Here is a 13,540-nt window from a genome sequence, read left to right as displayed (position 1 = left end):
GACATTTAACTGTGCCTTCCATGTAGTGGGTGGCTCTTTCCTTGGTGATTCGATCATAATTGTAGTACTATAGCTAGTAGGACACATCTACAGGCATGAGAATTCGTCCACACCACAAGCTCAGCGCACACGAGCGACGGACAATCATTCCTTTAGCAGCAGCTTATCTTGTTCAACAGTCTAGTCATTCATTCCTTAGCATCTATCACAGTAAGAAGCAAGAGCCACTGAGCGCCGACCGAGTCACCATGAGTCTCAGACTCCGACCATACGACCACAGCATGTCCCCCGATCTATCCATCTCCCAATCGACCTTGGACTCTGAATCTTCCCTCTCATCAGTAGAGGTGAGTCAAGCCCACGCAAGCCGGAATCCACAGACTGACGACCTCCTTCGCAGAGATACTCCGCAGCATTGGACGCCCTGAACGCCAGCAACCACAACCTCGAATACAAGCTCGCCAAGATCCAAGCCCGCAATCTGCGCCTCAAGCTCGACCTGATGAGACTCCAACGACACATTACGTCGTTTCATCACGATCTCCTGGCTACCTGGGAAGCCGACATCCTGACGAGCCTTATCGAGGTGGTTTACCAACGGCAAGGTCGGAAACTGCACCGCGGACAGGACATCGACCTAAGAAGGCTCGATCGGAAGGCTCTTTCGGCGATGTATACCATAGCAGCGGGGAGGATCGGCAGGAGGGCGCTTAGGGGTTTGTTCGGTCTATCGCAGCATTATTGGTTAGCGTTGCAGAAGTATGATGAGGTGAGAGGACTCGGTTTTTTGAGGGTTGTTGCTGTATCTGACTGAGTAGATTGCGCATCTGCGAAGTACGAGTCCCTCTCGTACGGAGGGGACGTTTGCTCGATGGTTGATGAGCGAAAGAGAGAGCAATCCGAAACGAGCGGGTTTCTGGGCTAGATTGTTTCCTGTTTGTTATGGTAGGACTGTGGAAGAGAGCTCGAAAATGGTGTGAGGATGGTTCTTCGGATAGGAGGATAGAGAGTGTAGCTGATGTGGACGAGTCTTTCCTTTTCATGCAGTAGATAGAGAGTATTGCTACGTTTATTTACAGGCTTTGTTGGGTTGCTTTGAGTCTCAGCATGATGTCCAAGATGCCTCGCCGTTAGGAGTCAGTCAAACCACATTATGGTAAGCGTGGCCGGGTGGAGACAAGCTCGTTCTGAAGGACTGTTTCAAGTCAGGCAGTAGGATACTCTGCAGAACTACGACTTGTACATGGTCAAGAGTAGTTGTAGTAGTATATTCTCAGCAATTCAGAATAGCCTTAACATCATCCATTCCAGAGCCCGAACACCAGCTTGCTGAAATCAGGCAGCTAAAACCTTGAAAGAACTCGCTGAAAACACCCTGGGACGCCATCTTCTACACACGCAAGCCCTGCGACAGGGAATCGACGCAGTGTCTGCTACTCTGGGCAGGCAAATGTGAAACTAGTGCATGGCGGTTGGACCTTGCGAACTCCATCCATTCGCCGATTGTCAAATCACCATTCGTGCCCGCGGAGAGTTGAGGAAGTGGTCCGTGGCTATTGGACTGTGTGGTATGAGCCTGAACCCCGATATGTTATTCTGATGTTATTCTGTCTCAATTGTCTCCTTGGGTAGTTAGTCGCTGGATGATTGGTGTCGTCACTCTGATGCTTTCGGGCTTGTGGGTGGATAGAGAACGGTATTGTAGGTGTCTCTATCCCATTGTGCGCAATGCAGTCAGCAGCATAAGTGAGGTGACTTGAAATACAGCACAGGAATTGTCTGGTAGAGGGGTCATATTGCCGTGGTGGCTGGCTGTATATCCGGACGAAAATAAACCGAAACATCGACAGAAATTGATGCCGAATAACCCAATCGACAAATGAAGACATGTAGACGAGCCATGGGTACAACAGCAAGTTGTAGTCGGCCACAAACTGGACGTGGTTGAGACTGGCGTAGAACGCGGGCTTTATTTAGTATACGCGACTCAGACATTGTGTCGTTAGCGGCAGGGTGATACTATTCGTAGACACGGAAACCGGACACCTAAGGCGCGGTAAGCTCTGATTCAGCTACACCTGACAGTGCAGCGATATAGTTGGCAGTCGATAGCAGACGAGCATCTCTCTCTCTCTTTTTTTTTTTCTTTTTTTTTTGTTTGCTGATGAAGTCTGATTTGACGTTAGAAGTAGGTATTGTGCTGTATACTGTGCTGGTTGACCATGCATTTCTCATCTGGCGGACGTCTGCCACTGAGCAGCCCGACGCAGCATCTGAGCACAACAATCGTCACTCTTCTCATCAATCAATACCTCTCTCTATTCACCAAGATGCAAAGAAGGATCGATTGCATGTGCAGGAATCTGCAGATTCTCATCCAGTGAAGTTCCTAAACTCTGACCGATCGGGCAATCGGTCGACTTCAAAGTCCGCTGACCAGACGGTGACGATAAATATGAAGTCATACAGATGAAGACAGGTCTTGTCTTCTCAGCCATCCCACCGGAGTTATCACCGCACAGCTTTCCTCGGGGTGAGATCGACGGTCGGCTTTGCTTTGGAGTTTGGCTGGGTGGCTATGCCTCGTTGCCAGGAGTCCAGTTGAGCGGGAAGGGTGAAACATTTTCTGTTTTCGATTAGGGTTTGGCGAAGATCAGAGACCAGGGCAACCGTGGGAAGAAAACTTTTGGGGGCGACGTTCCTGATTTTGAGATAATTGAGATGAGATGGAAGGAATCAAATCAAAAGTCTGGATAGATAGATAGTCTGACAGCATCAGCTTGTGTATACCAACGTCAGCGTCAACATCAACGCAGCGTACGCAACACCACGCAACGTGTTGGTTAGACCGTTATATTAACCAACCAACCTTGGGCGACTGGTGACAAGCCAGGAGTTAACCAGACTATTGAGTTTTTGTTCCGTTTCCCCTGGCTATCTGCTCTCCAGATAATTTCCAAGCTTCGACTATCATCAATCTGCCATGCTCCTGCATTAGTCTAGATAGTCTACTCCGGACTTGCACCTGCACGAGCAGCACTTGCAGTCCAGTCTTTTTGTAAATCCTTGATTTTCTAGTCTACCCGCGCTTGGCACTTAACGGGGTCCTGAGCGCAACTATACTCCGCAGTCATGCGCTAATGGTGTAGAGCTCTACAGTAGTCTACTCTAGCCGTTGTTATATCTCCAGCTAGTGACTTGGCATAGGAGACTTCACCCGCATTCTGTATTATGATTTATGAGACCGAAGTAAGGGTTCAGTTCCTACCGGCCTCATTTCGGATCGTGCTGATTAGGTGCCGAGGCAAGGATCCAGGGTACACTGGCGGGGCATGCGTGCTGGAGATCTCTCTGAAGCCGAAGGGACACCTGCGTCGACTCCTGAATTCCCTTTCATCTACGGAGTATTCAGAACTGGCCAAAATCAGTCATTCAAAATTTGGTAGAGAACAAATATCCCGGGCAGATTCCCAATCCCTCATGGTTGATAGGTACCTTGGTCTTGGCGGAGGAATTCTACCAAAACAGTTAGTAACATTTTCTTTAGCTTCTTATTGTTGATCAGCGAGTAAGCTCTTGGCTTTAGTCGCACGGTTGAGCTTGATGGTGGTGGTTTCATGGTTAGCCTGGTACCGATCTGTAGATATTATTCGAGCGGCCTATATTCCTTCACATTTCTAGACTAGTAGTACATGGGAATGCGAGGCATGAGCTGGGGGATTTGAACTTTTAGAGCTGCTTGGGCCCCGCAAGGGTTCGCAAGGCTAACCAGGTTAGGGCAGTGAAACTCTATCTCTATTGTCTACAGCGTAGAGTATCTACTGTCTACTGTTGATATTAGTTACTGGTGTGTTGCTGAAATACATAGTATACCAATTAAAGTACCGCCGGATACTGCAGGGATATTCCAGGGGTTCTTGGATAAGCGCCTGAGACTAGATACCCTGTACAGAGCACTCCATAGTAATCACAATTAGATTTGAGGCACCGCACCCACAACATTCCATGGATCATCCGTGCTTTCACAACCAAATCCTGCAACAACGTGGCCTTCAAGCTTGTCCCTAGAAGCATGAGACAACACCCTCATCCGCAAATCAGAGGCACTGTCCTTGTCGGTCCGGAGGCACCGTCGGGGATGATGTTCTTTAGGCATCGAGATGGTAGATAAACTGTAAAGTACATCGGAATCCGCGGAATCCGGCACTAACCGAACCGCTGCTAAAAGTTTAGTGCCTGAACCAAGGTTAGAGGTTGATGGATGCACCCAAGTTGCCAGGTATCTAGGCATCCATCATGTGTAGGTATCGAGGAATCAGGAATCATAACTACTCCGAAGAGGAAACGGAACTCCTCCGAAGAATCGCCGATGTTTACTTTCTGGTGGGTTTCATGCGAGAAAGAAGGAAAAAGTTCAGGGTCGTACCACACTATGACACCATAAATTGAAAACTTAGGTTTTTCAAGGGGGCCTAGGTCGAAGAGCCGATCGTCAACAGCGTCACACTCGGTAGATTCGACTGCATTTTTGGGGAGGCAATATTCGTATGTTTTTTTACTCTTTAAGGTTTCTATAGCCCTTACCTACAAGGTCCAAGTGACCCAAACTCGTCTGTTATGGACTACTGATCGATCGACGATACGATGATAACCAGCCTTATGAATTAGGTAGATAGCTATTTCGGATGCCAGGAATAGGTTCCTGCAAGCTTCAACGGAGTCGCAGTAAATTCCGCCCTGCAATCCCTACCCGTCCCTCTGTCTCGGCCATGGCCCTGAGCCGAACGTAACCCGGTTCCGAGAATCCTCGAAAGATTGTGGGAAATAGGCACCCGCCTTCAAGCTCGAGAGACAAGAATATTCGGACTACTCCGTATCTCTCGGCAGGATAATGCTGAAAGGATGTCGCTGATCAATGATCATACTGGGGGCCGAGGCCCACTTCACTCGCCGAAGTATTTGGCGCGAAGCGATAGTTGGCCCTAATAAATAATAATAATCTACCGAGTCCTCCGTAACGAATTACCACGTTGACCTCGGTGAAGCCGTGAAGGAGCAGCGGTCAAGCCTTCCGTGCTCCAGCTAGCCATTGAGATTGGACGTTGCCGAATCCTGGTACTAGGAGTAGTTGATCAACTACTTTCTGCTCTAGCGATATTTGGTGAATGGTGTGGCGGTGGACGCTTCGAAATAGGTTCTAGTGATTTGCTGCTTGTGGTGTTAGACTGTCCAACTAACTTTCCCGCCCAGTTCAGCTATTATCCGTGAGGGACAGAGGGACAGTTGGAAGATCATTGGCGATCTGCGGTTCTTATTCTTTTTCGCCCCAATCCCTCCCCCGTCTCTCCCAGTGCCAGGACTCCCAGGTCTACCACTCTAGCAAGGGTCGATCTCACGAGGGGGGTCATCTCATGGTGACTTCAACGCTTCGGAGTTCCCTGGAAGAGAACCAGATCTCCCGAAGTTCCGTGCACCATTGCCAGTAGCCTACTTACCTCTTTGTTTACAGGTATATGGCCATACCAATAATAATGTGTCAGCCACTGTATCAGCTTCTGTCAAGGACTCCTGCCACTGCTGAGTAACGTCATACTTGATCCATCCCTTCCTTGACCATTGACTTGCATCCCTGAGCAAGAAAAGACAGTTTTTCATGGTCGCGTTTGCTCTCAAAGTGTCGACTTCGAGTATTCTTCCCGTACAAAGATAGACAGAGACTTAGTCAATAAGGTAACAGTGCAGAGTTGCTCTTGCTGCTCCCATTGTGCCACTTCGGACGATTGTTAGCAAATCATTGTCGAAGCCATTCGTCTTTGAAAGGGGACGGGTTCGACCTGGAGGCCCCGGGTGGTGGGGTGATCCACCCCAGCCTTTTCTGTCCAATAGGAAACATTAATCCTTGCATAGGCGAAAAACCCATGCAAGGTTTGCTATGTTTAGCAGCTGGTTAGATCGCCCGCAACATCCGCGTTTTTCCCGATCTGGTACCTACACTTCCTCCATCTGGTCAAGTGAGGTCATTAGATGACTTAGCACAGAAGTATGATCATTAACTATTGAGCTGAGCGGTGACCGCTATCTATGATGTAGAGAGGTACTGCAACAGCGGTAAATTTTACAGTCCCTCAGAGTTGGTAGTAAAACTCTTCAGGTCTTCTTACCCGTGCCACCTTGCGGGCTATGATCGAATAGGCCTGTCCCTGTATGCAGTTGTCCCAAAATGACTGCTAGTCCACAGCTGCTTTCCACGCACAGGATGCAGGGAGCCAACTGATGAGAAGGAACAAACTGACCACCTTTGCATGTGCAGAACAACCCGAATATGAGCCATGTGAGTAATCATCCTGACTGATCCTGACACTGCACGCTCGTGTTCAAGCCTCATGGCAATGGGCCGACTTTGGCAAAATATGAATAAACTTTGGCAGAAACCAGCCCTCAGTGGAAGATATTATTAGGTCACAAGAAGGCGCTCGCTTGCCAAATCCCATGACACAACGCATCTGGCCTGCGGAGAGTAATAGTGTAATGTCGCTGCTGTCATGGGTTCGAGTTTGGTATGTCTTTTTTGTTCTTTGAATCCAACCTTAGAACCATCTTATTCACGATGCAGATGTCCAGTGGGGCGGATATCCTTATACAATAATGTTAAGATTGCTGTCATCACTCAAGGTCACTTGCAAAAACCGAACTCCATTCCGCGGAAGTGTAGAACGGCAGGACCGTTGCTCCATCCAAGAGGTCAAGACCCTAGGGCTTGCTTGTTAGGTAGGAAGTGTACGGAGTACGGATTAGGTGTATCAGATTGTACCCAGAGCCCAGGAAACATAGGAAATGATTTGTCAAGTCCATCCATAAATCGCTTTAGTCCCCCATCTGTCAGCCATGCGCTTTTTATCGCAAGCTGCCTAAGTACGGAAGAATGCCCAATTAGGCAAGGACAGCGTCCGGAGTCCCGTTTGAGGGGTCCAAAATAAGAAATCGCTACAAGAAGGGTTCCAACCGGGCACCGGGGCAGGTGATATCAATTCTTGATATGGGTAACTTGGTACGAGCCAGAGAAAAGGTGGAGACCCTTTCCCATACGGTCCATACCACCGATAACAGTGAAGTAATAATAGCCTAATAATACTCGGCTGCGGACTTGGGTGCTCGAAGTCAAACCACGGTGTAAGCACCGGTATTATTCCGTGGTTCGGGAGAATTGCCTTACACATGGAGTTTACCCTACCTGGAGATCAGGAATATGGAAATCGAGTTGGTTTGGCCCCAAGGATTTCGGTAAAGATCTCCAGAGTGTTAATCTTATTGGATCAACAACGTGCAAACGAATTGGGCCAGTCTTCAACCACGAGGTCGAAGGAAGAGGTTGAGACCAGAAATTATTGGAAACAGTTCAGGAAAGCAAGAAGAGGCGGTGCAGTCACCAGATACTACCTTACCCTGCCTTAGTTACGTTCTTAGTGGGAACTACCTAGTCGTACTAGCTACGGAGCTGTCCTTTCCAAAAAGGTCCTGGCCATTCAGGCAGACTCTTTTTTTTTTACTTTTCCTACTGTATTGGTGGATACTAGCTCTACCCTCCTAACCTCGGGCGGTAACGGCAGAGAACAAAGAACCCGCAAAACAAACTCCACAAGCATCATCGATTTATCCAGAAGTATCCGTATTCCTGTTATTCAACGTCTCTCGGATTCCTTAGCCATCTTGGTATTGTTAGAATCAATGTGGACTTGATTGAAGGAGCAAGTGCTAGGTAGGTATCAAGTAGGTATAGAATACAGTAATCCTACAGACCTTAACACCAACCACGCATTCCCTCGTTCCCCCACCGTCCTTCTGCAGCCTTCTTGAATCGACCCCATGCTTCCTGGGAGGATCCACCCTTACCAGGCGGCGGCGTGGACCGATTGAACGGTGGCTTTCCCCAAGGGCCCAAAGCTACCTACAGTGTACCACTTTCCCTTTGCCAGAGCTCATTACTCTGTGGCTACTTTATCCTCTCACGCTTGCATGTCACAAATAGATGTGAGTTGAAAGTACGAGGAACTGTAATCATTCATCCCTACATCTGTACAAGCTGCAGACAGATGAATGACTCAAGTACTCGGTACTCCTAGTCTAATAATTCATCATCATTATGTTATAGCTTTCTGCTCGCCATTTTTTCGCAACGTTCTACTAACTTCCGACCTATACTGCGTAGATTAATATTAATATTGTTTTCAATATCTTTTTTGCCTAACAGCTCAAGCTAACTCGTTCCAGAAAGAACGCCTCCACTTATTTCCTCTCTTGAGTCTTTAATAGAGTGCTAAAACAAGGAAAAATTGATACTGGTTAGGAACGAAAATAGGAAACCTCGGTCTCCCGTTCTGTTTCTGTATGGCTCTCCGAATCAGCGGTCACGATGGGGTTTACGGTGGTAATGGTAGAAGATGTTATTATTATCGTCATATTGATTATTATCAGCATTACCTGATTATTATTAGAATCTGCTGTTACTATTACTGAGTGGAAGCATTAACGGCTCACTATTCAGCTGGAGAGGTGGACTCCATAACCCAGTCCAGGGATCCGATGAACAGAACAAAAGAGCTTTCGGCCAACCAGCCATTAAGTTAGGCTGTCTTCGGATACGCTCCGTATAATTATTATGATTGGGTAATAGAATAGACTGGAGCCGGATATCATGCTCACACGAGTTAACTTGAGTCGCCTCGCGTAAGGAAAAAAAAAAAAAACAAATAACGGGAAAGAAATAAGGAAATCGTGCTGCTGGGGAAGAAATTCGTGGTACGTAGTATTCAGGACCCTTGTACCACAACTGCTAAGTACTAACTTAAGGTACCTTGCTAAAGAAAACCACTTACTGCTTCGAGTGCTAGATAGGTACCTAGTAGGGCATCCACCCACTTCCAGCACCACCAGCAAACCGTACTTTGCAGGACCGTAGGACTAAAAAAGATCTAATGATGAAGACTAGATAAAAAAGCTACTCCATATCAATCTACTAGTCTATTCCTTTAGATAAGTTCCTTGACACCGGTGCGTTGTGCATCCCCCCGCCACACTGCCCTAGCAAGTACTCAAAGTCACCATCCCATCAATCAGTCCGTCTAGTCTACCTACTACGCTTCTTACCACCGCAGCCTCGGTTTTAAAAAAGGAAGGGGGGAAGAAAATCAAGAGAAAGCAGATAATCTTATATCTCTCGTCATCTCGTACTCCTACTTCTACCTCTCTTACCTCTTCTTCCATACATCTATCTTACCTTCCCCCTCCCCTCCACATCTTCCTGAGATGGCAGCTTGAGGAATTTCGATTCTTCTTACTTTCGCTTTATTACATTCGCTCATCACACGTCCGCCATCACGCTCGCTTGTTATTTGCGCAAGGTTATTACGACGTTCGCTATATCTGTTGGCTGAAGAGAGAGAAAGAAGAGAAAACGACATTGGTGGATCGATTTATTCAATATTCAATATACCCTATAATAGTTAATCGCATCGTTCGCGAGTATCACGCCCTCGTTGATTGTCGACCACCTTCCCCTCCATCTGGGCCCGAATCGACTATATTGCACCTTCTAGGGGAAATTCAAGGGAGGATCAAACCAATATTGACGGACCATTATTACCATCTCTTCCGCTTGAACTACCTACCAGTCCCCGTGCGTTTGTTCGGTCTCGATTCGCAGTTGACTGTAGAAACGACTTCCCCCCCCGCAAAGCCGTTTGCCTAGAGATCATCTGGTTACTCTTTTGGATTTTGATCTCCTTTCCAGCAATCATCCCTTTCGGCTTCATCTGCGCCTTGAAATCAATATCAAAGTGGGACTCAGCTTGTCCTAATTTCCTGCCCGCAGCAACGTCGTTCAGGAGGTGGTGGTGATTCTGGACCCTACTCGTCTTGGACAGGTGTCTCGGTTGAAAGCACCACTTCTTTCCGAAAAAGCAGAGATTATCTCAAACCTCGCCCCTTTTGGGAAGCAAGAGAGTCTCTTGGAAGTGACAGGAGCTCGTTAATTTGACAAGGTTAGCCCTCCCCTCTTCCCCTTCGCCACTGCGCTGCCAGTGCCTTGCATCAAAATCAGTCCCCTTTCGTGTCCCCTTTTGCCTTCCTCAACTCCTTGCTTCATCCAGGTCGTGCCTCTGGTGCACCAGGCCACTAGGAAAATTAGGATTCGTGTTAATTCAGCATGCGCTTGTCATAATTTCCCCGTGAACCTTGTGTGTTTGTTGTTGACATTGTTAGGGTGTAGGTCATTTCGTCAGTCGTTTCGGTGGACCTTAGATTTTGCATATTAGCTGTCAAGTTGCCTCAGGTGTGACCTGGTTAGACTTTCTGTTGTTCTTTATCTCACTCGGTAAGTCTTACTAGTCTATGCAGAAAGCCGGCCCTCTTTGCTTTGCGAGGTTCGTGCTCACCAGTTGAGTAGTTCGTGGCCCGCCTGCAACCGAATCCCCTCTATGGTCAGCGATTCCAGGAAATCCTGAGACTTCGTTCGCTTAGAGCGAGATTAGACAAGCGAACAAAAAGAAACGAAAAAACGCCTCCTCAATTTCTGGTCTGTTTGACAAAGATCGCTTGCCATCCTGAGACCGTCTGACGGATATCTCACTGTTGTCCCGTCGGGATCGGCCATACTTGGAGAGTCAATATATCGTGTGCAAATGCACCCGCTGCTTTCATAGGGTGTTTCGGACTAGATTTTCTCAGTAGCGTGGCCTGTCTTTGACGCCTAGCCTGCTGCCAACATTTGCTGGTTTCAGCCTTCGGTGTTGAACACTGGTCGTTGATTCGAAGCTGCGTCGTTACGCCTCTTCTTTTGGAGACTAACAGCCACTTCGTACCGTCACTCGTTTTGTCTCGGAGAGCTCCCTGTGGTGCCCTTCCGACATCCTATCGTTTTTCAGGATATATTGCCTGTCATTCGCTTCTTTAGGCTGTTGTGTTCCGTTGCAGTTGCTGCAACATTTTCAAACTGGCTTACTCGAAGACACACGGTATTCTGGTAAGTCAAAGTCCCGAACTTCTGTTTCTCTCGTTGCTGCCCAACTGCCACTGCTCTCTTCCCTTTCCCCCTTTTTGAACCCGTCAGTTTCTCAATGTTGACTCAATTCTTGTCTCTCCGCGAAACCCCTGGGGATTGTGTGCTCTTTTCCCTCTTTCTTGTCCTGACCTCTTCGCCTTCGCAGTTCGACCCCGACTTCCAAACACCTCTGATTCTAGACGAGTCGCTGGACTTCTCGGATCCTGAAGAGTCACGATTTGCCGGCGCGTTTTCAGACGGCCTCCTGGCCAAGTCTGAGCCCTTCTTGTCTATGTCGACTTTTCAGAAACCCCCGTCAGCGGCCTTGCTAGGTAAGTTTGTGCCCTCTTTCTTCCTTGAGCACTGCTGCTACTTTGGCAAACGCAGACAGACGGACCGGCTGACTCTCTCAGATTACGAGTCTGCGCGATCTCTGCATAACGGTGCTTCCTATTCCACCTATGGCCAGACTCCTTATGTGACCGCTACCTCGCTCGTCCCATCCCCCATGGCTGATCAAGCCAGCCAGATTTCCGATTGTGGCCCATACTTGCCAAATCAGGAGTACGCTAGCTCTTACGAGGAGAGCCGGTCGCCCATGCTTGGTGCAGAGTCCCGTCAGCTGCCAGAGGTCATCTCATATAATCCCCAGAGAGGATCAGAAGGAACACGGGTATTTGTGCAAATTCAGTGCCCACAAGATCTTCACTCATCTCCGTATGCGACTCTCTATCTTGCCTTCGGGTCGAAGAAGTGTGAATGTCTCCCACATTTCCTCGGCTTGCAGGGGTCGTCCTTTCAGTATGCTCTCTCCGTTGACACCCCCCCGTTCCTCGCCACGGGATCCCCGTCACTTGCCGTGCCCCTGCAAATCGTAATCGATAATCATCAAGGAGGCTCTGTCGACACGCTGCAAGTAGGCGTTTACACATATGAGCAGACCTCGCAAAACTCACCCTCCGATGAATCGCGCAAGAGAAGGATTGCTTCCTACTCGGAGAATGTCGCCTACAGGCCAATCAGACGGGCTCCAGGACAGCAGGGATATGAAGATGGCCGTACGACCTCCTATTCACCCTACTTGCAGCCGCTCCCCGCGATGAATGGATTCCTGCCTCCATACCATGCGAATGCTTCCCCCAGGGTTGCGCCTGCGCAATATTCTGCTGGATCATCCGCATCGCACTCGTCCATTCGAGCACCTTCCCCGCTCACCCCGGCATGGAGCCCTTCAATTGTCAATATGACTGGCGATTCAAGGGCCCCTGCCTACGCGATCGCTCACAGCTTGCGTCAACACAAATCATCCTCGCCGGCAAGGCCAGCTAATCCGACTCTTATTCGGACGTCGACCTTGCAGCAGGCGAATGGCTTAGGGCACGCGCAATCATTCAATCCGTATGCTATGTACCCATCAAAAGCCGTCCTCAAGCTGAACGGGGACCTGGACTCTATGATGGAGGGGTGGACAAAGGAAGAGCGCGAGGCCAAGCGGCGTCTGGTTCAATTCACTCGCATGCAGAACGGAAGCACGATCCACGCCGACTTCAAGCCTGTCTCCCCGGATGAGCGCGCCCCCAACAGTATTTGCATCAGCTGCATCTATTGGGAAGGCAAAGATGAATGCTTCGTGACAAGTGTGGACACCATCTATCTTCTTGAATCCCTTGTCGGCGTCCGTTTCACCGTGGAGGAGAAGAATCGCATCCGCAGAAATTTGGAGGGCTTCCGACCCCTCACCGTCTCCAAAGCCAAAGCAGACAGTGAAGACTTCTTCAAGGTTATTATGGGCTTTCCCGCCCCCAAACCTCGAAACATTGAGAAGGATGTGAAAGTCTTCCCTTGGAAAATCCTCAGCCATGCCCTCAAGAAAATCATTGGAAAATACGTAAGTACTTCCTTCAGATTTCCCTCAGCTATGGAGGCATCGACTAACGCAGGGTGGCCTTAGTCTGCAAGTTACTCATCAACCGCTGGGGCGCTGCCAACGCCAATCAGCTCCACCTTTGCTGGCAACGGAACAGCGTCGGATTCGGGAACGGAGCCGTACGCTGCAGCTTCTCCCCAGTCAGTCTCCGACGCTGCTCCGTCCAGCAGCTACTGTCATAGCATTGCAACACCAGCCTACTCCCCCCCCACTGGTTCCTCGGGTCCCCACATGACCGGAACGTCTGAACTGCGAGCAGTGCTACCTGCAGTCACTCAACCATATCATAGTATGGCGTCGGGATACGCATATCCCGCTGTCTGCCAGCAGCAAGGACAACTCTCACTCACAGCTCCTGTCAGTCGGCCGTCATGGGATCCCAACAGCCTTGCCCATCACCCTTCGGCAAGTGCGGCCCCCAGCTATAGCTATCTAGGTCCTTTGCCTTATTCATTACCCGACCCTTCCCACGGGTGTTGATTCACCCCCTTGTCTCGCACTATGGCTCCTTGAAATTTGGCCACTGGAGCATATAGGGGTCCCCTATATCCCTTCTCCCCACTGCATTTACCGGCGTT

At 49.0% G+C, this 13,540-nt stretch overlaps 2 protein-coding genes across 2 annotated transcripts, besides 1 other annotated feature; both read left to right on the top strand.

The window, feature by feature from the left end:
- Window positions 1–248: 248 nt before the first annotated feature.
- Window positions 249–925, top strand: NFIA_088440 (uncharacterized protein; the record flags this gene model as incomplete). The annotated part of the gene is made up of 3 exons (XM_001260784.1): window positions 249–347; window positions 401–782; window positions 819–925. 3 exons carry the CDS (start codon window positions 249–251, stop codon window positions 923–925), a joined length of 588 nt encoding a protein of 195 aa, XP_001260785.1.
- A 1,209-nt stretch (window positions 926–2,134) lies between these two features.
- Window positions 2,135–2,160: a microsatellite.
- Window positions 2,161–11,111: 8,951 nt separating this feature from the next.
- Window positions 11,112–13,442, top strand: medA (transcriptional regulator medA; the record flags this gene model as incomplete). The annotated part of the gene is made up of 2 exons (XM_001260783.1): window positions 11,112–12,923; window positions 12,987–13,442. The coding sequence occupies 2 exons, from the start codon at window positions 11,112–11,114 to the stop codon at window positions 13,440–13,442; spliced, it is 2,268 nt and encodes a 755-aa protein (XP_001260784.1).
- Window positions 13,443–13,540: the final 98 nt, after the last annotated feature.

This window comes from Aspergillus fischeri, genomic scaffold (genome assembly GCF_000149645.3).
Source record: "Aspergillus fischeri NRRL 181 1099437636264 genomic scaffold, whole genome shotgun sequence".
Lineage (NCBI taxonomy): Eukaryota > Fungi > Ascomycota > Eurotiomycetes > Eurotiales > Aspergillaceae > Aspergillus > Aspergillus fischeri.
This window is presented reverse-complemented; position numbering and strand designations above follow the sequence as displayed.